Source organism: Pseudogymnoascus destructans (genome assembly GCF_001641265.1).
Source record: "Pseudogymnoascus destructans isolate 20631-21 unplaced genomic scaffold scaffold_13, whole genome shotgun sequence".
NCBI lineage: Eukaryota > Fungi > Ascomycota > Leotiomycetes > Thelebolales > Thelebolaceae > Pseudogymnoascus > Pseudogymnoascus destructans.
The window spans coordinates 97593-119467 of NW_020167532.1; the positions used below are offsets into that span (position 1 = coordinate 97593).

Consider the following 21875-nt stretch of genomic DNA (forward strand, 5'->3'; position numbering starts at 1 on the left):
CGCTTATGACATGTACGTGGTTCGCCATACGAGGGGCAGTTCTGATAACTGCCAAGAATGGAAAACACTATTTCGTACTGCGAAGAATGATCCGCAGCTTCGTCAGTGAATTTTCAAAGCTATTAATCTTCTATAAGCTGTAGAAATTGGGATCTCCCAATACTGCCCATGTGCCTCGCTAGTCCATAACGCCTTCCCTCCCATTCCCAATGCAACCCAGCAGTAATGCCCAACCATTCAATGCGTCCGCTGATAACAACTTATTCCCGCAAACTCTGGAAATCGCTCACGCCTCACCAGCCTCTCCAGCTGCAGGTTCATAAAGCTTCCCCACCTCTCCCCCCGTTTCCCTCACAACGTTCTCCACATCGCCCTTCACTTCAGGCAGTGCACTTGCCATTTCCCTCGCCAGGATGTCTCTGAAACTGCCAAATGCCTGCTTCTTCCCTTTCATCAACTGGTTTCCCCGCCGTGCTAGCTCCACGAACTCTCGAGTATAGATGTCGGGGTTGCGACCCGCGTCGACGTATTGGATCAGTTCGGGTGGGACGCGGATAGGTGCTGCGGATGGTGACGAAGCGGAGGCATGGAGCTGGGTCAGGGATGCGTGGAGATGGGCGCTGGAGAGTGTTAGCTGGCCCTGTGTTGGGTGGAAGGGGTGATTCTGGGTGAAGAGACTGGTGACGAACACTGTATTCTGAAGCACGTCCTTGGAGCTGACTCCCTGTCCTACGTTTCCATATGAGGTTGTCTGTACCATCAACTCATAGAGGTCTTGGATGATATCTTTAAGCTGATCTGAACGACACGTTAGCTTGTGCCCATGGTCAACTTCGGGCAGGAGCACGTTGACTCTCAAAGTCACTGGTAGGAGATGAAAGCTTACCTTCGTAGACATTCTGATCAATCCGATCTGGCGCCATGTTTACGGCCCTCCTATTCCCAATACTTGCGCTGCAAAGAACAGTTCCTCTACCCTGGGAGCTTCGTTGGCAGCTTACCATCAATAAATGTTCGTTGTCGCCGCCTTGCGCATCAGGCAATAATATTGTCAGTGATCACGTGTTGTAGATTAACCCCCTTTCAAAACCCCTGTTAAACATCTCCATGTCTGACTCTCTCACCTAATATTTACAAATCCCTGAGGCCCTCTACCAAGCCGGCTACCCAACTTCCCGATCGCGCGGCTGACCTCGGCCGATGTCAACGCGTGGCAAAGTTACAAGGTGAGTATATACTTGCTCGACTTCAAAACCGAGAGCTCAGCTCGTTTCAGGGGTGTTGCAGGTTGCACACTGTACCTCTCAACTCTTAGAGATTAGTAAGACTCGCGATGAGTTTATATTCTGCGTGCGTTTTGCAAGTTTCACCCATAGCCCGATGATCGGAGCAGCTCTTGGAAAACACCGAGGCACAGGAGTCGTTCTGAGGTGGCTTTATTTCTACTATGTGCTATGTACTTGCGCGTCCAAACTAATCCCCGTTGCAGCCAACAGACAGCAAATCGGGTCTCTAGCGTTTCCATCAGTAGCAATTATGCTTGACTTTAAAAAATTATGTTTGTGGCGGTGTTGTGACTATGAAGCCCGCATCAACGAATCCCATCCCATGTTTTTTCATAAAATCATGTCTCGTAGTCATGACAGACCCTCCTATCCCAACCATCCCAGGAGTAGAGAGATATGACCACGTATTCGCTTCCAGTCTCTCGAAAATGCCCTAACCCGGCCAACCGTCTAACCAGTCTCTTGTTGGGGCTCGAAAAAGTCCCAATATGTATTAGGGCAAACAAACGTATATAGCAAACTATTAACATATAAAAGAATGATAGGTTAAATCGGATCAGAGAGCCACTATATCATATTTGCCATATTCGGTAGCGGGGTCGCTATTCTTCTTGTCGGCGCTGGCATTGTATTGTCAGAAGTGACGGGACGGGGTGTCATCTGCGGCGCAAGTGGCGCCTCTATCTGGGGCAGCTCGGTTTGAGGCTTCGCCATCGTCGATGCAGCAAGCGCTCTAGTGCTATTGCTTTCCCTCCTTCGCTTCGGTGCGTCTTTAATCTTTGGGTGCGTGTGACACTATTTTATGTTAGTTTCCATGTGACAATATACCGCAACAGTGTGCTGCTTTGAATCACATACCTTATAAGCATGCCTAAACCAGGTCGTGCCTTTCTTCTTGCTACTGACCAACGCAACCCATCCATTACAGCTTCCACACAAGCCCTCCCAAACATCTGGGTTTCCATCCATACGCCTTGTCTCCTGTGGCTCCTGGAATGGGTTCCCAGTAGCCGCACTAATTCCGTGCGTAAAGCTCTTGTCATACCAGAATGCGCTATTTTTAAGAACCAACCAGCGACCAGGTTTGCATATGCCGCACCAGCCTTCTCGTTTGTTGCCGTGACCGCGGACCCAACGAGGCGTGTAGAGGTCGCCATCAAACCGAAGCTCTTGTTCGTGTGGTACTAGATCTGGGTCGCTCGGGTTCATGTCCTCAGGAGGGGGTGGTATCTGCTCATCATTGAGGGAGGCATAGAGATCTGGGGGGTCGCTCAGATCGGCGTAGTGCGAGTGCATTGAATGAGGGTTCGCGTTGCTTTGTAACATTCTGAATAGCCCATGCGAAAATAGAGGAGACGGTGTCTCGAAGTGGCGAGGTTCGTGGTAAGCGTTCGACGGAAGATTCATGCTATTGCGATGGTATGCTGGGTTGCTGTGTGGCATGAGATACGGATTTTGCTGACTTTGAAGATTGGCCATGTTTAAAGGAAGAGAAGTATTCGGTAACGTTGGCGAGGAATGCCGAGAGGACATTCTTTGCGGCTGCACAAATCCTTCTGGAGTGGAGTGATAGACGAAAGGCGACGGTCTTCTTGGGCCCGAAGCATACGAGCCTGTAGACCATCGTTTGCTGCGGTTGTCTATTGAATACGGCGCGGATCGCATGCTTGGCCTCGGAGAAGGGGACGCTCGCCCACGGCTTTGTGTCCGGACGAGTTCAGACCTATTTTGAGGTGTCATTCGTGGAGAAGCGACTGGTGATAACTGAGTAGAAGACATAAGAGAATTTCTATTAGATGGCGGCAGGTAGTCCGAAATGAAGGATGGAGCCTCTGAGAGGGTCGCTGAGAAATCATCATATGAAGTCATGTCTGATAAACCACCACTTGTTGACATAGTGAATGATGAGCCTGACATGCGCCGTGAATTGTATGGATTGTCGAGGCTCGGATGATCATTGTCCATCCCAGTGTTGTATCTCAGATCCAGAATGGGAACGCATTCATCTGTGGTATAAGCTTGGCCGATATTTGCTTCAGAGTCGAAGTGCTGTAATTGGAGTACATCTCCACATGCCTTATTACCCCAATCCTCAGAAAGTTGCGCGTACCTCTGGTTCATGTACATCGCAGAAGGCCTGCTATCGGCACTTTCAGATGGCTGGCAGAAGTCCTGGACGATGGCATATGTCTGCGGCATCACTTCATGGCTAGAAGATAGTGTCATGGTCGCCGAATCCCAAGCAGGTAGCGCCGTAGGCTGCTTTGGAATGCAATAGCTGAAGCCGCCGTTCAGGTTGGTTTCCGCCATCTGGGCAGGGCGCGGCCGTGATATATTTGGCACTTGTCGCGTCGACCACAAGGCTGTAACCTCGGATTCCACTTGCTTTGCTGCCTCACTCGAGCTGACGGCGGTGGTAGTGGGATAGGAGCGCGGGGTTTGGTCTCTCCGAAACTTATTGTTCGAATTGAAGGTGAAGTTTGGTGTATGGTATTGCTGGCGACTATGTAGTGGACGAGAATCGGCGTCTTTATATGGGCCGGGGACCACATATACACTCGCCTGCTCGGAGTCCATTGTGGAAAGCGCCAGCGATGTGGAATGGTATAAAGTGGCAGTCCTTCAGACGCTGCGTCGGTGATATAGGGTGCGTTTTTTGAGCGCCTCTTGTGATAGAAGAGGTATCAGATATCCTGGTGCCGTTCTTGGATGGATTGGATTAAATGACGAGTCAGTACTCGGTATTAATCTTGCAGTGTCTCGTTGGCGATATTGTTAGAAAGCAATCTTGACAAGTATGCTTTGTAAAGAAAGGTACCGATATGAGCCGGTATTTGGTATATATGAGTCGGTGGATCAGTAGGGAGCGTTTGAGGACGGCTATACGATATAGTATAGAAACAGCTCGGTTGTGGGTCTGCGCAGGCGGCACGTAAAGTCGGAGCCAGCTCCCAGCGGTGATTTAGATAAAGTTGAGTAAAGAGTGTAGATAGACCAGTACGTCAATTATGAGAAAGAAATTAGGAGACCCGAAAAGGAGCGACTGTGCAATTGGAGGATGAGCAAGAAAATTTTGTGTGGAACGAACGACGCGGCGAGCAATGGTAAAAGTGGTAAAGGGCTGCTGGCCATATCCCCGATAATAAGAGAAAGATGTTAAGTTAAAATACCACCTCTTCGGGTCATCAAATCCCTGGCTAGGATCGGGAACGTCAAGGTTACCCATTCCTGGATCTCCTGACATGAGGTAGAGTGGCCTAGAAAGATACTTCACTCTAGAGTGCTTTTGGAACTCTAAACCTGCCCAAGCCTCGTTCGAGGAAGATAGGTTTGAAGAGAGGGGTATGGGAGAGGTGAGTGGGGTTAGTAACAGCCGGGGTATACTGAAGTAACCAGCGTGGCGAAGAGCGAAAGTGATAAAACGTCGGCCCAGCTTTAGCATGTAAGGAGCAGATTGCAGTGGTGGGCGGTGGTGGACTGTGTGGTAGAGAACCACGCATTGATACGAAGGGTTGCCGAAAGAGGCCGTTCCTGTCGATTTGAGCCCGTGGAGCCGGAGTGGTTCCAGAAATACACATCCTACATACTGTACTGTACGCGTTTGATGGGGTAAGTCGTGAGTGCGTGGTGGAGTAGCAGGTTTGATGCCAAGTCACCAGCGTCCCTGTATAATACTTGTGATACCTGCAATTAAGACTCCAGGCGGCGGAAGGAGGGGGGGTGGGACAACCCAACTCGAGGCGGCCCACATCCAAATTCAAAGCCTCGCCAGGAACCCACCAGCAAAATCCACCAGGGCCAGTTGTGGAGTATCTTGGAACTTCTAACTCGTCTAGGCGACAAGGACAACATCAACCGTCATCGACACCAACAACACGTAAGTCGACAGGCTGAGTATTCATTGGTCTTGGGTATAGTATTAATATGCATCTTATCATATCAAATGGGCGCGCCTTCGCCACCTTTCGACGATGATTGAGCGTCGTCGACATCAATGAGACGGCTCGTTCCTGGTATTTCGTCCTGGGCCTCCAGTACCGCTTGTCATACGACTGTAACAAGGTCCAATTGTTCGCCATGGTAACTAGAGGTGATTCAGACCATCATTCCCCCAAATGCGGCATCGTAGCCGTGTGGCTCCTCCTGTCGTTTGAAGTTCAACTGAAGGCACCACGATTCTACCCCGTGGCGCGTCAGCCACTCCCACGACAACTCCAGGTGGTGATCCGAGCAGAGAACATCGCAATATTGTCTGCGGGGCTCCGCTTGATTTCTACGATCTTTAAATGCTTCCATTCCATGCATATAGCTTGGTTGGGCGATCACTGGGAATCGAGATGAACGATGCCGCCTTCCGCCCAGGAATCGACAAGAGCGCACAGGACAATGATGAACAGGCATCTGCCGTGCTGTGGATGGTCCGTCCAGGAGGATCTGGCCCCAATTGTAAAAGGTGCAGAACAGAAAGAACACACATCGTGCTCGCACACCCAGTCACTAGTCTGATGTTTCAGAATCGAACTATCTGAAACCGCGCACCATCAGCGGTGCGCCATCGCCTTAGATCAAACCTTTCGGCAGAGCCTCGCTATTAGAAACGATAACTTCGTTCCATATAACCCACCAAAATTCTTGTAGGCGTCCGCGCCCTGCTTGGTCCTTGCTCTCGCTGCGCCCTACGTATGGGGTTCGGATGTAAGATCTCCCTGGAGTCAAAACGCCGGAGCCCCCGGATGACAGGCCTATGCCGGCTATGATACTATTATAAAACTCCAGACTGACATAATGCCAGTTGCTGGATAGACTCTTCCCGAGCCGATCATCGTTCACCTGATTACAAGGCTGCTGGCCTCCCTTGCGACAACACAGAACGTGTCAGGTGAGCAGATGGACGCACATTGTTCCTGCCGGTTGGTATGCCCTGGATACACATTATTCCTGCCAGCTGGAAAGCCACATACACACACTCGAGCACAATACCGTCTGACTCTTCAGGTACACACCCAGGCAAACCCCAGGCACCCTCAGGAACAGGAACCTAATCGCAACACACTTCTTCCATCCCGCCTTCCCCAAGGATCCAGGCCCTCTCCCAGAACCAACAATATCGTCAGCCCAAAACGCAATCGCCCATTGGCTCCCAATGTTTTCCATCCCCAAAGCGGCCTGGCGGCTGAGAAACGCATGAAAGTACAAATCGCAAACCGCCCGCGGGTATAGGGACGCATGATCGCGAGAGCATGTTAAATATGACGATCCATTTATAACATCGATGCTGTTCAAGGACAGGGCAAGTAAACGCAGGTACGTAAGGTACAGTACAGATAACTTTGCACAAGCTAGTAGCAGGGGTGAGAACGACGCCTACGCAATCGTTCCCCTCGTGTTGCCCGGTAACAACACCGTCGCCTCCCGGCGGTTCTCTGCGTTTCTTTGGCGCATGCCTGATTCGTGTCCCTCAGGACCGCTTTTGGAGTCGATGTGCGCATGAATGAGCGCCCGCGGTCCGAGGAAACATTCTTCCTCGCATCCCTAGGCTCCCTCCCATCGCACATGCCTTTCCTGGACTTCTGGATAAATCCCACGTGCTACAACAGACTTTCCCCCTTCCGCCATGACTCCAGAATCCCATCCCATCCCATCCCATCCCATTCATCCCCGCCCTTACCGACCACTCTGAGTCAGTCATACTACCCCTCACTTCTCTCCATTAACTCTCTTCCAAATCTCTACCTCCGTCTCTACCAGCTTCCCCCCTGCGGTTGTAGCCCACTTCTTCGCCGTCTCCCAGATACTCTCCCCCCCGGCATTATCATCCATATCCCCTGCACGATGCCACTGCCCACTCTGCCCGCTCTGTCCGCCGTGACTTGGCTGCGGCGCACCATCATACTGGTCTCCTGACATGCCTCCTCCATATGGATTCTGTTGGTATCCTACAAAAGTGTCAGAATTTATTCCTCCAAACCCAAGAATTCACGAGTACTTACCAGGCGGATGCTCAAAGCTCCTTCTCTCCGCTTGCCCCCCCCCAACCCCCTGACCCTGCACCGGCAACATGGTGGGGTAGTTTCCTGTCGGCCGCGATGATGCTGTCGCCGTAGGCTGATACTGATTCGACGGCGGCGCAAATCCCATCTGAGAAGGGTAGGGCGGGCTCGTAGTTTGGGGTGCCGGCTCGGGCGGTGTATACTTCTCTCCCACCTTTGGTGGCGGCGGAAGCGGGCTCTTCGCTCGTCCCGGAGGCGTTGGTACAGCTCCTGGCTGCGGCGGGGGTGGGCCTTGGTCGACTGTCTTAGAAGGAGTAGTGGGCGAGGGCGTGTAATTATTTGCTGCTCCAGTTGGGGGACCTAAAGAGCCTGTGGGAGCTGGGACGGCAGGTTGCCCGGGTTGGGGGGCGTATGGCGATGTTGTAGTGGGGACGGCTGTGGTTGTGGCGGGGTTGTTAGATGGTGCTGAAGCTCTGGTAGAGGTTTTTGGGCCAGCGGTCTGGGGTGTAGGTGCATTTGCCTTCGCTGCGGTAATAGGGCTCTGCGTGTATACTGGGATTCCAGACATCGTGTAGAGTCGCGGGTGGCGTGTGTTGTGTAAATTTATTGAGGCGGTGCATCAGCCGTGAGATGATGAAGCTCGGGATTTCGACTGCTTATCTGTTTTCGTGCAATGAGTATCAAAGCGTGCCTACAACTTGAGTATGACTTCAATAATTCTGGTAAAAGTGTTCAGACGGAATATATGGATGTTGAAACGTGTATGTTACCCAAGACAGTGAAGCCACGATTGACCTATCAGCTTTCTGAACTCAGCCTCATTGGCTGCCTACGTCATAATCACGTGATATATATATTTGTTGAAGGATAAATGCAAGCAAATCTATTGCACTGCACTACACTAGGTGGAGGAGGCGACGTAGGATAAGCAGTATGATGTAACGGCTGACTTCTAAACGATAGAAGACACAGAGATTTCTTACGTAAGGTTGGCTTGACAGAGGAGGCAGGGGATTAAACACAAAGGCTTTCTAAGTAACATGTTACAGTATTGTAAAAAATACTATATTAAGTTGAGCACGAAGCTCCTATCTAAGGGAATACTATCTACTTATATAGTGGCGTCGTGCCAAAAGGGACTGTGAGGAACTATAGGAACTGTACGAGTTCTAACAGTTCCTATAGTTCCTCCCTAAGTCTAACAGTTCTTACAGTTCCATTCTAAGGATCACGTGGGGTCCTGTGGCGTGACTCACTCGGCCAATGGTTCTCCCGAGAGCCGTAACACTAGGAAGGTGAGTTTAGCGGGGTTGTGGAAATATTCTAGAGTTTACGCGTCATGGGTCATGAACAATGCCCAATCACGTGCTTACGCGGCTTCACGGCGCCTACGGCGCCGGTCAACAAATACCCGTATGGATATCACAGCCAATGATGTTGTGATTGGCCATATCCAGAGCGTGGCATCTGATAGTGCCCTATATCGCTCTTCTACTGTGGCTGGGGTTTGGCGTTTCCTAGAGTATACTATTAAGCCGGGCACGCTCAAGAAGGGATCCAACTCAATTAAGTTTACCACTACGACTACTGAGAAATGGAAGGGTGCTATGTGGGATATTATTCTTCTTGAGTGGGAGTGGGTTAGATTCAGAGGTACATATACCACTGTCAAGTTCAGGATTAAATATTTTACTTATCTGTACATAAACATTACTTTCTATTAGAATATATCCGCCGTCTGTAAAACCATATATCTCTGCCTCTCTATACGAAATCAGAGGGCCGTCTCCATTGAAGCACTGATAGACAAATAGTAATAGCGCAATAATTCAAACCGTGTTATAGATTCCAATCTTATTTATAAATTTCATATGTCTATCCTATTCCTAGATGTAGATGACATTGTCCGTCCTTCCACATGATATCTCGCTATGTTCTCTCCAAAAAGTCCAAAAGGTCCAAAAAGCCGCTTAAATACTCGTATAAATTCTTCCTTTTCGGCCCATCATACTAAAACTGAACAATGCTTTGCTATGCTTTCTACAAGATAATAAATAAGTCGTGGGAAGGGTATCGTACGCTGATAAAAAAAAACGTCTTAGCACATACACATATGCTTTGCTCGCTACTTCGCTCGCAATACAGAAAATCGAATCACCGCCAAGATTCAAACGATTTATGCGCAAGCGGTGAGGCAGCCAGCTGAATAGTACTGGCCCTAACGGCGCCTCGAACACGGGAGCCACGCATGTTGGGAGTCTGCACGCAGAATGCACAAATATAGACCTTGGGGAGGCGCTGTGGGTGAACATTGACACAGTTGCAGTGGAGCCATTTCTCGCAAGACTCGCTGCGGAGAGTTAGTTACGCAGTTGGGATTATATCAGATTAGTCCCTTACCATTGGATCATATATTCATCGCCATCGCGACTGCTGCACACACATCTGGTGCTATCGCTCCCGGTGCTTCCCGGGTCAGTAGCAGGGGTCTCTCCATCTGGATCGCTGATGGTTGTCGGTGAAGCATTAGACGACGATGGCTGGTAAGCATATGATTGGCGCTGATACTGGCCTTGTGACCCCAAAATTTGACGTGTTGAAGTGCGGGACGCTGCATGTAGTTGTGTGCCTGCCATGTTGCTAACGCTCCTTCGGCGACTTCCCATGGCTTTTCGGAGAGCACTGGCGGCATCTCCAGATTTGCCGCCGTCTATTACTGTCTCAAATTCGCTATCCGAATCTCCATGAGAGGACGAATTGGCTGATCCGGACTTTCGCGACCGATGCTGTCTCGACGTCTCGAATTGGGCCATCTTAGGCATGCTCCGCTTGTTAGGGATACTGAACGAAGCGTTCCTGCTCGGTATCGTGATGGGATCTTCATCCGTTGATGATCCGGATTGAGGGGACTCCCAGCCATCACTCGAGGCCCGCGAATATATTCTTCGAAAAGCCCTGCTATCATCCACTACTATGGTTGTTTCGGTCCTTGCTCGGCCATGTGCGTCAATACTGAAAGTCACAGCAGTCCGGGGGTTGAGCCCAGCTGCTTCTGGTATAGATGCAAGGTTCATCCGGCTGGCTTGTTTTGTGGGTGACTGTCTTCCAGAACTATACACACCTTTTCCTGCAAAATTCGGTGGTGGCTGGTTCTCGTGAGAAGTCACATGACGAGGACCTGGGCGGTTGCCTTCTACAGGAGAGCCAAAGCGAGCTCCGCCATGTGATAGATCGGGTATGTTTTCCTTCAAAGATCGCGATCTCCTTGGCTCTGGTTTTTCTCGTAGTGACTCTCGGTATTGGTGTTCATATGGTTCTTGCATAGTTAGTCCAGCAGCCGACCGGGACCGTTGGGGGGCAGGTCTGCTATTGCTCCGGTTGATATGAAGTGGCGATGTTACTTCTGGGAAGCCGAAAATAAGTCCTGGGTTGACAACACCACTGGAAACATCGGCCGCAAAGGGGTCCCGTGGCATGGACGATATGCTGAAGTCGAAAGCAGTATTAGACAAGCTTTGCACTGCGCTGCTTGCGGCAGGGGGTTTGGCCATTAATGGCCGGTGCCGCCTAAGGGGTTGTGATCCGTGTTGTTGAAGAGGGACAGTTCCTAAGGAGTCTTGGGACGCTTGGTGACTTTGAGGCCAGTCTTCCGAAGAGCCTACTCGTTGCGATGTTCCATAGAATGATTCTTCAGCCATAAAGTCCATTGAGACATCTGCCATACTGCTATCAGGGTCCCAGAACGACTTGTCGTCATTCAGGTACGCAGGGACTGGTACAGGAGCAGTCATGGGATAAGAAAACATATTACCTGAGGATTGAGTAAAGTCGAGAAAGTCATCCTGGCCCATAATCCCCGATTGGAGAAAGGGCTCATCATGTTGCATATTTGACTTCTCCAGCCTAAGTCTCTCCTTCTTCAAGTCCTTCGCAGTAGACTGGGGCGGCGTTGCTGTCTGGCCACTGAGTGGTTCCGGGAGACGCTGGTTTGGTCTGTTTGGCGTCTTCGTGTCTGAATTCTCAAACACTCCCTCATGAGCTGAGGACCCCAGTGTGGGGTTACCAGGTGAGAAAGGCTCAAATGTGCTCTGTGTATTTGTGAGGCGGCCAGGAGTTGCATTGAAGACTGTATAGTCCTCGGCAAATGTTGGTGTCCAACCAGACTGGGTGTCAAATGCGTTTATATTTCCCTGTGGTGTTCCCAAAGCACTCTCTCGAAAGGCAGCTGAAGTCGGGGTCTGTTGAGGGGTCGGGGTCTGGGCATTCGGGTCGCCAAAGCTATTATTGGTTAGCCATCAAGTCCTCGCTGGAAGTCTCGTGGGCATCAGAGCCACCAACGTCTGCGTTTGTGGTCCCCAATTCATAGCAGTGGGACTACTGCTGACCATATAGAGCGGTACAGGCTACACCTCTGCTTATCTCCACATTCACAGTGCACCCCGCCCTGACAACGCTTCACACTGCCCAGAGCTATCCCTCGAGGACCAAGTATATAAAGAGTTGAGCAGTGTGAGCTGTGGCAGCAACTTGACTGTTGATACAGCAAGAGAGGTTCGGTTTTATATGGCAAGTCGGTTCCTAGGCAGCATCGCCGGCTGGGAGTGGGACGGAGAGAATTGGAGAAAGTGCCGTGCTGTGGATAGTCTTATGGTTAGCCTAGGCACGAGCAGGGAGAGAGGTGGGCTTGGAAGTATAAGCCGTACAAATTATGCACACATATACTCAGCGGCAACAGAGTCCCCTCGATGATCAAGCTCGTTCAATTGCGGTGATACTCGACACAAATGAACAATTCAAGGCAGGCACAGGAAGAGGACGTCCAGGCTGAAGATATCCAACAAATGGCGTCGAGGTGCTAAGCAGCTGCAAGTAAGCTCATGTGTACAATAAGTCCGTAATCCTTGGCCGATGGAGAAAGTGGAGCGGATGCCTGCTGGGGTTGGTGATTAGAAAGGTCAGGAAGTAGGAAGTCAGGAAGTAGGAAGTCAGGAAGTCAGGAAGTCAGGAAGTCAGGAAGCCGGGCGATAAAACTAGCAAGCCTCGATCCCAGGAGAACATCTAGGAGTTGTGGTCGGGCCCGAGGGTTAGCGACAGGTCCTATAGATAAGACAGGAACAAGACAGGACAAGACAGGACAAGACAAGACAGGACAGGACAGGACCGGACAGGACAGGACAGGACAGGACAGGACAGGACAGGACAGGACAGGACAAAGAGTGGTTGTGTGCCTGAAATGATGATTATCTTGGGATTGGCGAGCGACGACAGACTGGGTTGATAGGACCAAGTCATCGCTCTAGCCAAGCCACCAGCCTAGCGGGAGCGACTAACTGGGCAAAAGAGGTTATGAATGGCCTGCCTCAGCCCATGGGCTAATCGTGGTGGTAAGCGATGTGCGTTCGGGAGTTCTATAGCTACTATTTTACGTCCTTTTTAGTAATTAACAACTTTATAACTCCTACAAAAGTTAAATGCTTCTAATATAAGTAGCATTATATACATATATATTATCTATTAAATTTTAGGAACGCTAATAGAGCATTTAAGGTAGTTTATATAGGTTTTATTAGAAAAATTCCACTACATTTCCATCTTTTTTATTACCTTTAGTCACTTTACAAATAATTTACTTCACTTATATAAAAGTACCTGTAAATTTTGGTGATCGCGAACGCACATCGCTTCCCCGAACGCATATCGCTTGTATTCTTATCTTCCATTTAACTCCGGGACTATGGACGACGTTGCTTCTTCTACCAGAAAACCCAGGTCGAGAACGAGTCGTATGAGGGCGTGGAGACAGCTGTCCGTCAGTTTAAATGTCTTGCCTGCTTTGTCACAATAACAAAATTATTACCGTAACGCAGTGCGAGTTATACACCGAACTGTTTCTTTCCTGTACCGCCGTTGCCGTCACAAGTCTTAGGCTGCTCGTTGATTTTCTCGTACCTGCGTCGTTGGGCCCACATACATGGTGCTATTCCCCCATACGATTCACAAAATTCAGATTTTTATTACGGCAACGGGCAAAATATTTTATGACGGTCACATTTTCAAAATGTCACCTTGCTTCCTGTGTAATAAAACAAAAACAGTAAGGGGGGATTCCGACAGTTTAATAGAGCCATATAGTGTTTATTTAAAAACCACAATGTATCCCCTCACAAATGTTACTTGCACGTGACCCATATGACCGTTCTTCGGAGCTTAGTACCAAGCGTTCCGGTCCCGAGATGGCACTAAGCCATCTCAGTCACTAGTGCCGAGTCAAGCTTTCCCCGATCCGACACCGGAGCGCGGGGAAGCGAAGCACATCAGCGAAAGCGCCTGACATTTCGGATATTGTGAATTATGAGCCCTCCTTAACAAAAACCACGCCCACATCCCCGTTCAACAGCTCCAGCACTTTCTTTCTTCTCTCCCACAGTCTGCCTATAATCACAATGGCTACGCACAATATCGTCGTTTTCGGAGGTGACCACTGCGGTCCAGATGTGAGTTTTCAGCTGGCCGACAGGCCACGACCCCGCTTGTGAGGTCTAATGCTAATATTTATAGGTTGTCGCCGAAGGAATCAAGGTGAACACTGACGAAGCTCAATCTAACACGAACGCCTTCTAACTAAATCCCCACAGATCCTCAAGGTAGTTGAGGCAGTTCGCCCAAGCGTCGGCCACTTCAACTTCCAAGAGCACCTCCTCGGCGGCGTAAGCATCCCACGCCCCTTCCTCACCACCCCCCATATCCAGCTACCCACTAACCCCCCTCCCTAGTGCTCCATCGACGCCCACGGCACCGCCCTCACAGCCGAAGCCCTCTCCGCCGCCAAAGCCGCCGACGCCGTCCTCCTCGGCGCCATCGGCGGCCCCAAATGGGGCACCGGCACCGTCCGCCCCGAGCAAGGCATCCTCCAACTCCGCAAAGAGATGCAAACCTACGGCAACCTGCGCCCCTGCAACTTCGCCTCCGACACTCTCGTCGAGATCTCCCCTCTCAAGGCCGATGTGTGCCGGGGCACCGACTTCAACATCATCCGTGAGCTGACGGGGGGTTTGTACTTTGGGGAGAGGAAGGAGGATACGGGGGATGGAATTGCGTGGGATACGGAGGTTTACTCGCGCGCGGAGGTTGAGCGTGTTACTCGCCTCGCGGGACATCTGGCTATGCAGTCTAACCCACCTTTGCCGGTGTGGTCGCTCGACAAGGCGAATGTGCTTGCGTCGTCGCGGTTGTGGCGTAAGGTAGTGACGGAGGTGATGGAGAAGGAGTTCCCGCAGCTCAAGCTCGGACACCACCTCATCGACTCGGCGGCTATGTTGATGGTTAAGAACCCGCGCGCGCTGAACGGTATTGTTGTGACCAGCAACCTCTTCGGTGACATCATCTCCGATGAGGCGTCCGTCATTCCCGGTTCCATCGGCCTTCTCCCTTCTGCGTCGTTGAGCGGTATCCCAGATGGCTCGCGCTGCAATGGTATCTACGAGCCTATTCACGGTATGCACCCCTGCACCCCCATTTGTTTTATCGTGGACCCCGAGAAGTAGGAACTAACATCCCATCCCCAGGGTCCGCCCCCGACATCTCCGGAAAGGGCATCGTGAACCCCATCGGCACGATCCTCTCAGTCGCCCTCATGCTCCTCTACTCCCTCAATCTCCCCGCCGAGGCACGCGCCATCGAGGAGGCCGTCCGCCGCACCATCGACGCTGGCGTCCGCACGAAGGACATTGGTGGCTCGAACAGCACGACCGAGGTCGGTGACGCCGTCGCGAAGGAGCTTGAGAAGGTGTTGAAGGAGTCGGCTTGAAGAGATAAAAAAAGGGAGCGTGTTGATACGAAAGAGTGGGTAGAACGGTAGTAGACTAGATCGAAGATTTTTTAAAAGCGACGCTGGAATTCGGATGCTTACAGTTTTTGAGATTCTATCTCTCGCCGAGATACTCTAGATGGGGGTGAAAAGGACTTGCTGTTTTTTTGTTACCGATCGTTTAATTAGTGGGCGCCTGTTATCTCCAATGAATCAATGAATCAATGCTATTGTTCAGTCTAGAAAAGCAATCGATCAATCCCCCATCGAGCTCAACTCTATCCTTGTCTAAACAACCCATTGAGTTCTTTCCTCAACATCTCCTTTCCCCCCCACCGCTGTCTCTCCCCTTCCACCTCCTCCTCGTTCCAAACCTCCATCTGCATGCTTTTCACGCGGCCCACAACCTGCTTTACAGATTCAAACTCCCTAACTATCTCCGGCGCAATGTTGCCCGTCTTACTCTCCTGCAACCCTCTCTCGCGTTCCTCCAGAGCCCGCAGGTGATACCTCTTCAAGTACTCCACGCCCATTTCTCCGCCAGTGTAGAGTGGCGTGGGAGCCCTTACGTCAGATTCCAGGCGCTGGTGGTGCATTTTTGGCGGAGTGCTCATTGTCATTCGACGGTCATTATACGCCAGAATAGCCTCTGGGATAGCAGAAATTGAAGCACAAACATGTGTTAGTTGTGACGGTAGCTTTTGCTCTTCCGGTACCGATTGTTGTGAGGATGGAACGAGCAGGTGTCTGGCATTTTTAATAGGCAGCATATCAACCTCAGACTCCGCGGCGGCGGATGATGTTGTTGTCGAAAGATGAACTTGCTCGCGTTCCCTTCCGTTGGGAAGCTGCCTCATCCATCGCGGGATCGGTTTGGTGGGACTCGGCTGGAAGGATGGCCCGTTTATGGGATCTGTGATTGTGATATAAACTGGTGGTGGTGAAGCTGGAGATCCATGTTCCCCGTTATAACTGATAGATCCTGCAGCTGCACTAGTCTGCGAGCGAGACTCTGCCTCAACTTCCTTCTGCGCCTGAGATACACCAGAGAGCGTCTCATTCGAAACACAGCCATGGTTAGACTCCATAAGACGCTCCCACCTCGCTTTCCCCAGTCCTCCATCCCTCCTATCAATTTCCCTTCCAACCCCGTCTCCCTCCAACCCTCCCTCTGCACACCCCCCACAAACAGGCACCACATCCAACTCTTCCTCCCCCTCCCCAATCCTCAACCTCTCGCCACAAATCAAACACCCAAAACAATGCCGATGCCAAAAGCACCAGCCCAAACTAACCGCCTCCTCCGCCCTAACCACCACCTCGCCGCAGACCCAACATATCGCCAGGTTCAGGATTTGCTCATAGCAGGAGGGACAGCAGATGCGGGATTCGATGCCGAGGGTTTTGAGGGGGGTGGGGGGGTGTTGGGGAAGCCAGCAGAAGGTGCAGAGGAAGCTTGAGGCAGGGGGCATGGTGGGGTTTGGGTGATTGAGAAGCGCAGTTGGGTGGATGGATCACGATGGTTCAGCCGCTGGAGGAGGGAGACTGAGATACTGTAGCAGACTTTCAAAAATTGAAAGCCTTTCCGTTGAAATAGGAGTAAGTAGTGGTCGAGGACCAGCGAAAAAGGGGGTTTCAAAGATGAATCAACGACGGATTCCACAACGGGTTCGTATCAGTCTCCTACTTAAACGATTAACAGGTAAAAATACCTAAAAATTAATCATACTAATATCCAATAATAACGAGCGTGGTAGCAGCTAATCAGGGCTGTACTGGTGTACCAAATGAGTGAAGTGCTGTAGAGCATCGAATTATTACAGGCGACTGTCATGGCGACGGAGTACATAATCCCCGATTTCGCAGTCTGTTGGAGAGGCAGGTGCAGAAGGGGCAACGCGGTCCACTTCTCGCGAAAGGAGGGCAGGAACCAAGGCACAATGGAAGTCCCGATGGAAGGAAGGCATGATGAGAGAGAGGAAGGCACGACGAGTGACGAAGGCACGATGGAAGGCACAGAGGACAGAGGACGCAACGGAAGGCCCGGAGGAGGCTCGTGTCAACATTTTACAAAGGGAAGGCACGAACGAGTCCACATGAACCACCACTTGTAGTATCACATCAAATGAGGAAACCTCCTTACCCCTGGTAAAATTGGATATTTATAATTATTTAAATTGCTGTATGAGATATACCACGTCTAATCACGAAGTCATCTGCTGCAGTTTTGATCATCCAACCCTCGTGCGCCACCCTTTCTGTGAAGTGAAAACAGACTTTCACCCGAAACGCCATGCAACTACAGGTACTGATATGCCCTCCACCTACTGCGACTTCTTGTCCTCATCGTGGTTATGGTTTTCTGGCTCCGGCGACTCCCTTGGGCTGACGTCTCCTGGAATGAATTCATCGAACAGGGTTGTCTTGGCGTCATTTGAAATGAAGCGCATCTTCAATCTTCGAACGCTACGGACCTTAGACCCGACCGTCGTGCGGATTGCGTCTTCAATTGTCATTGTTTGCTGCACGGTCCAATCGTTTGGTACCGCCAGCTCCAGGTCCACGAAGAAGTTCGGGCCCGACTTGACACCCTGAACATCACGGAGCTCAATCTCGAGTCCGTCTGGGAATGCGGCAATACCTTGAAGTGCAGCTTTCCTTACTGATGCCTGGACCTCCTCATCGATACCCTTATCGGCGAGTTCGTATAATGCAGAAACAAAGTTTCCAAAGCCGGCGTGGATGACGAGGACCGAGATGAGAAGGCCACCGACAGGATCTAACCAGGCCGCGTTGTTGAGGAAGTTGGCGCCGAGGATGGCGAAGAGTGTCACGATACCAGTAAGAGAGTCGACGCGGTGGTGGACAGCGTTTGAAGCCAGGACGGAGGATTTGCGTTCGCGTGCTACTTTCATGGCTGAGAGAGGCAGGTTAGCTATGTGCCCTTCGGTAGAAATTGTAAGTTTAATGAGAACTCACTGGCTTGATACAACCACTCCTTGATCGCAATAGTTCCTGCAGCCAGCCACGCCGCGTGCAAACTCGGCATAATAGCATCATGGCCATGGCCGCCATGGCTGTGTCCGTGTGAATGCGTATGGGCGAGTAGCTCCGCTGCCGCATGTGGATCGGACATGAAATGGGCGTACAGGATCAGTGAGCTGCTATAGCACATGAACAAGCCGCCGCCGAGTAGCATCCCACTAACACCCAAGCTTCCCAAACTCTCAACTTTGCCAAATCCAGTTGGGAACAGCGTAGTTGGTGGCTTCAGACTCCATGATACGGTTGCCAAAGTGAGAATATCACTGCCCAGATCCGTCACCGAATGCCACGCATCTGCGACCATTGCTTGCGAATTGAAGAGGTACCCACCGATGCCTTTACCAATGGCCATGCCCAAGTTCGACCATAATCCAATCCTTGTGATCCGTACTCCAGCATCGTTCTTATTTGTCGAGACGAGGTAGGTATTGTCGTGATGATGGTGGTGGTGGCCCGCGTGCCCGCGCTTCTGCGTTTGTTCTGTCGCCATTGCGGCTTGGTATCTTGGTCTGTTACCAATTATCGAAGGAGAGTCTGGAGAGTGATTGCGTGTCGATGATAGTAAAGGATCGTGTTTATGTAGAGGGGTGGCGGCAGCTGTCCTGATCACACGCGACCAACTTCGCCTGTATGAAAGTCGCGGATCTGTCCTTGATGGGAAAGCGCCAGGGGGTGCGTTCAGCCGCCGTGCCAACACTGGAGTGCTGAGTGGACAGTGTAGTACTCGAAACTGGCCACAGCGTATCAACGACATTCCTCAAGCCGTCAGGCTATCAACATGGAGGAATATATCTGTAATGGCGCATACGAAAAGACTACCCAACGACATTGCGCGGCCAGGAGTTGATTATTCTAGGAATACTATTCAGTATCCAGACTGTCGTAAGGTTTCCTGGTTTTCGGTGGAAAGGCCCCACTAATAATGAGGCTGACTGTTTTGATGCTAATCGGCTGCCAAAAAAGTCTGAACGGAATTGATACAGTATAATTCAAGGTCTTAGAGATTTTCCATTTGGACTAATTTTTAGATAACTGGCTTACTAAAAAGCTTAAATGGCCTCTGAGTTACTGAGAGTCTACTTTTTATGAATAGTTCCTGTCAAAACAAGCCGAGCAATCATGCACTGTCCTTCCTTGGCATTTTGGCCGACGCGAGTATTTACTGGGTCATCGGTGGCTCGGAATGACGCGGACCATAACTACCAAGCTTCAACATGGATTTTAAGCTTTACGGATCATCCTAACCGCATAACATTCCGGCCACGTCTACTGAAACACTGCGGCTGCCGGTGTAAAGTGGCATTGATGGTCATCAAATGCGGAAGCCACTTATGAGGATACCCTATAACGGCGGAACCCTGTTACAATAAACCCAAGATCCTACCCCGCAACGCCAATACCGCAGTTGAAGCTGTTGCAGCACTGTCAAACTTTTTGAACGTGCCACCCCAGCACCCACTCTAGATGGCCCCAATTCAACTGTTATATTGACCGGCGCCGGAATATCAGTCGCGTCAGGTCTGGCGGATTACAGGGGGCAACAATGGCACATACAGGGTGAACAAGATGTACAGACCTATCTATTACCACGAGTTCGTACAGAATCACGAAGCACGGAAGAGATACTGGGCTCGCAGTTTTCTAGGATGGCCAAACTTGGACAGGGCGGAACCAAATGCAACACACGCGCAATTAGGGGTTTGGGGACATATGGGATTTATTAAGAATGTGGTGACTCAGAACGTTGATTCATTTCATCTAATTGCTCATCCGGAGCTCCCAGCTCTGGAACTCCATGGCTATTTAAGGTCTTTAAGATGTATATCTTGCCACAACGAGCTACCTCGAGATATATTCCAAAAAGAACTGGGGCGTCTCAATCCAGCCTGGGCAGAGCTACTCAAGGAAGCTCTTGCATCTGGAGCGCTTGACTCCGAAGATCCAGAAAGTCGTCGGTAAAAAGGCATGAAGCTAAACCCGGATGGAGACGTGGATCCAGGGGCACCATGTACTACTTTTAGACCGCCAATTACTCCAGGGGGCACCAAATCCACCGTCAAGGTGGACAAGGATGGAGCCTTCGAGCCTTCTAGTACAGCTGGCATATTAAAGCCAGCTGTGTTAATGTTCGGCGAGAGCATAGCATCCTCTGTGAAAGAGGCTGCAGAGCGTGCCATTGACTCTGCAGGACGACTTCTTGTTATTGGGACGTCTCTGGCGACATATTCCGCTTGGCGGTTAGCCAGGCGGGCTAAAGACCAAGGCATGCCCATTGCAATCGTCAATCTTGGTGGCGTACGGGGGGAAGAGCTTTTCTTTGAGAATTTAGATGAGGGCCAGAGAGGGGAATTGGGCGTAAGAGCTGAGATGTCTTCGGATAAGCTACTTCCGACCCTCCTTGATCACCTCCACGCACTTGGAGCGGGCACATCTGATAGGCCATCGCAGGCTGCGGCGAAAGGTTTGACAAGAAATAACAGTCCCTTCAAGGACATGCTCTCATAGTCATATCAACATGTAGCATATATTTACACATGCTACCGTCGGTAGAGACAATGTTCCCTGTTATATCTTGTCAGTAACAAATCTTTTCCATTAGAAGGCTTGTGACACATAAGAAGTAGGTAGGTTTGATCAGAAGGAAGGCAACGGAAATCTCCACATGGTTTTGCGCTCTCGGAGATAGTAATGGTTTACATCCGGAATTTTTCGTCATCTCAAGTAACAGGGGAGGGATAATATGAAAACTCTTACCATAGACAATTGGTTTCAATTGGCTGTGTTGACCCTGTTATATGTTGTTAGCAATGCATCTTTCCCATCAGAAGGCTTGTAACACATAAGACGTAGGTAGTTTGATCAGAAGGAAGGCAACGGAAATCTCCACATGGGTTTTGCGCTCTCGGAGTATAGTAATGGTTTACATCCGGAATTTTTCGTCATCTCAAGAATTGGGAAGTAGTATGAAAGTTCTTACCTTGGATGTTTGCCTTCAACTAAGTTGTGTTGAGTAGGTCGTAGTAGATTGAACCGGAGGATGAGGTCTAGCCTCAAGATTCCTCAATAGAATCCACGAGGTGCATTAGATGTTTGCTTTGGCCTTGGAGAGTCATCGGAAGCGCCGGCGGTCTCTATTTTAGCACTCTCGATTGGTTGTGCGGAACGTCGCCTTGGCTTCGTTCTGCGCGCCTCCGTCCAGAGCTCATCTTCCTTCTCAATCTCTTTCAAGACTTCTTCCCATTCTTGTTCCTTCTCTATATTGCCCGCGCCAAGAAGGCCTTCCACATCAGCCTCTTCGCCGTTTTGAACCTTCTCAATAACTTCCCGAAGCAAGTTGATTCTAGCGTCTGCTCGTCTTATAAACGTTGCAAACTCATTTCGTAGTGCTATCATTTGAATGGACATAGACCCGATGAGCAATAGAATGGCGATGAAGAATGTCGCTGGGTTCCACTCGGTCGACTTCGGCTTCTTGGTTTTGAGCCTACTACTGCGGCGCAGAGGTTTTGGGATCATAGACTCCCAGAAAGAGACCTGGGTAACACTTGGTAACGATGAATAATATCGTTGGAGTTGTTGCGGTCGCCCGTAACGTGCAGCAGTTGCGAAAACTGTGCTTTGAAGAGGAGCTCGACCAGCGAGAAATAGTCGTCGAACCACAGTCTTTTCGATCATAATGATCTAAATATTATCTTATCGTAAAAAGGAAATAAGTTGGGTGGACATAGGATCGGTAAGCTTGAGTTT

General features: G+C 50.4%; 10 protein-coding genes across 10 annotated transcripts; 4 read left to right on the plus strand and 6 right to left on the minus strand.

Annotated features, from left to right (window-relative positions):
• Window positions 1-65: 65 nt before the first annotated feature.
• NUT2 (RNA polymerase II mediator complex subunit) lies at window positions 66-1004 on the minus strand (the record flags this gene model as incomplete). Its single annotated transcript, XM_024468832.1, has 3 exons — window positions 66-620; window positions 690-798; window positions 887-1004. The coding sequence occupies 3 exons, from the start codon at window positions 1002-1004 to the stop codon at window positions 287-289; spliced, it is 561 nt and encodes a 186-aa protein (XP_024323203.1). The 3' UTR covers window positions 66-286.
• An 849-nt stretch (window positions 1005-1853) lies between these two features.
• Window positions 1854-3863, minus strand: VC83_05209 (uncharacterized protein; the record flags this gene model as incomplete). The annotated part of the gene is made up of 2 exons (XM_024468833.1): window positions 1854-2081; window positions 2145-3863. 2 exons carry the CDS (start codon window positions 3861-3863, stop codon window positions 1854-1856), a joined length of 1947 nt encoding a protein of 648 aa, XP_024323204.1.
• A 3120-nt stretch (window positions 3864-6983) lies between these two features.
• Window positions 6984-7844, minus strand: VC83_05210 (uncharacterized protein; the record flags this gene model as incomplete). Its single annotated transcript, XM_024468834.1, has 2 exons — window positions 6984-7222; window positions 7277-7844. The coding sequence occupies 2 exons, from the start codon at window positions 7842-7844 to the stop codon at window positions 6984-6986; spliced, it is 807 nt and encodes a 268-aa protein (XP_024323360.1).
• A 549-nt stretch (window positions 7845-8393) lies between these two features.
• On the plus strand, window positions 8394-9012 carry VC83_09645 (uncharacterized protein). Its single transcript, XM_024473058.1, has one exon. The coding sequence runs from the start codon at window positions 8623-8625 to the stop codon at window positions 8998-9000; it is 378 nt and encodes a 125-aa protein (XP_024328826.1). The 5' UTR covers window positions 8394-8622; the 3' UTR covers window positions 9001-9012.
• Window positions 9013-9124: 112 nt separating this feature from the next.
• On the minus strand, window positions 9125-12294 carry VC83_05211 (uncharacterized protein). The gene is made up of 4 exons (XM_024468835.1): window positions 11980-12294; window positions 11615-11909; window positions 9677-11554; window positions 9125-9626 (listed from the first exon to the last, which is right to left on the minus strand). Exons 2-4 carry the CDS (start codon window positions 11662-11664, stop codon window positions 9431-9433), a joined length of 2124 nt encoding a protein of 707 aa, XP_024323359.1. The 5' UTR covers window positions 11665-11909; window positions 11980-12294; the 3' UTR covers window positions 9125-9430.
• Window positions 12295-13433: 1139 nt separating this feature from the next.
• LEU2 (3-isopropylmalate dehydrogenase) lies at window positions 13434-15346 on the plus strand. Its single transcript, XM_024468836.1, has 5 exons — window positions 13434-13770; window positions 13835-13855; window positions 13912-13983; window positions 14050-14770; window positions 14842-15346. The coding sequence occupies exons 1-5, from the start codon at window positions 13720-13722 to the stop codon at window positions 15081-15083; spliced, it is 1107 nt and encodes a 368-aa protein (XP_024323275.1). The 5' UTR covers window positions 13434-13719; the 3' UTR covers window positions 15084-15346.
• Window positions 15344-17089, plus strand: VC83_05213 (uncharacterized protein). The gene has a single exon (XM_024468837.1). The coding sequence runs from the start codon at window positions 16040-16042 to the stop codon at window positions 16541-16543; it is 504 nt and encodes a 167-aa protein (XP_024323358.1). The 5' UTR covers window positions 15344-16039; the 3' UTR covers window positions 16544-17089.
• Window positions 17090-17407: 318 nt separating this feature from the next.
• Window positions 17408-18882, minus strand: VC83_05214 (uncharacterized protein; the record flags this gene model as incomplete). The annotated part of the gene is made up of 2 exons (XM_024468838.1): window positions 17408-18000; window positions 18063-18882. The coding sequence occupies 2 exons, from the start codon at window positions 18880-18882 to the stop codon at window positions 17408-17410; spliced, it is 1413 nt and encodes a 470-aa protein (XP_024323276.1).
• A 1211-nt stretch (window positions 18883-20093) lies between these two features.
• Window positions 20094-20633, plus strand: VC83_05215 (uncharacterized protein; the record flags this gene model as incomplete). Its single annotated transcript, XM_024468839.1, has 1 exon — window positions 20094-20633. One exon carries the CDS (start codon window positions 20094-20096, stop codon window positions 20631-20633), a length of 540 nt encoding a protein of 179 aa, XP_024323363.1.
• Window positions 20634-21188: 555 nt separating this feature from the next.
• On the minus strand, window positions 21189-21803 carry VC83_05216 (uncharacterized protein; the record flags this gene model as incomplete). Its single annotated transcript, XM_024468840.1, has 1 exon — window positions 21189-21803. One exon carries the CDS (start codon window positions 21801-21803, stop codon window positions 21189-21191), a length of 615 nt encoding a protein of 204 aa, XP_024323362.1.
• Between the last annotated feature and the right edge of the window lie 72 nt (window positions 21804-21875).

Coding starts and splice junctions, on each gene's coding strand:
- VC83_09645 (XM_024473058.1), top strand. CDS start 8,623: ATGAACAATGCCCAATCACGTGCTTACGCGGCTTCACGGCGCCTACGG.
- VC83_05211 (XM_024468835.1), bottom strand. CDS start 11,664: ATGGTCAGCAGTAGTCCCACTGCTATGAATTGGGGACCACAAACGCAG. Junction 11,555..11,614: donor TGGGGACCACAAACGCAGAC/GTTGGTGGCTCT, acceptor AACCAATAATAG/CTTTGGCGACCCGAATGCCC. Junction 9,627..9,676: donor GATGAATATATGATCCAATG/GTAAGGGACTAA, acceptor AACTCTCCGCAG/CGAGTCTTGCGAGAAATGGC.
- LEU2 (XM_024468836.1), top strand. CDS start 13,720: ATGGCTACGCACAATATCGTCGTTTTCGGAGGTGACCACTGCGGTCCA. Junction 13,984..14,049: donor AAGAGCACCTCCTCGGCGGC/GTAAGCATCCCA, acceptor CCCCCTCCCTAG/TGCTCCATCGACGCCCACGG. Junction 14,771..14,841: donor TATCTACGAGCCTATTCACG/GTATGCACCCCT, acceptor TCCCATCCCCAG/GGTCCGCCCCCGACATCTCC.
- VC83_05213 (XM_024468837.1), top strand. CDS start 16,040: ATGTTCCCCGTTATAACTGATAGATCCTGCAGCTGCACTAGTCTGCGA.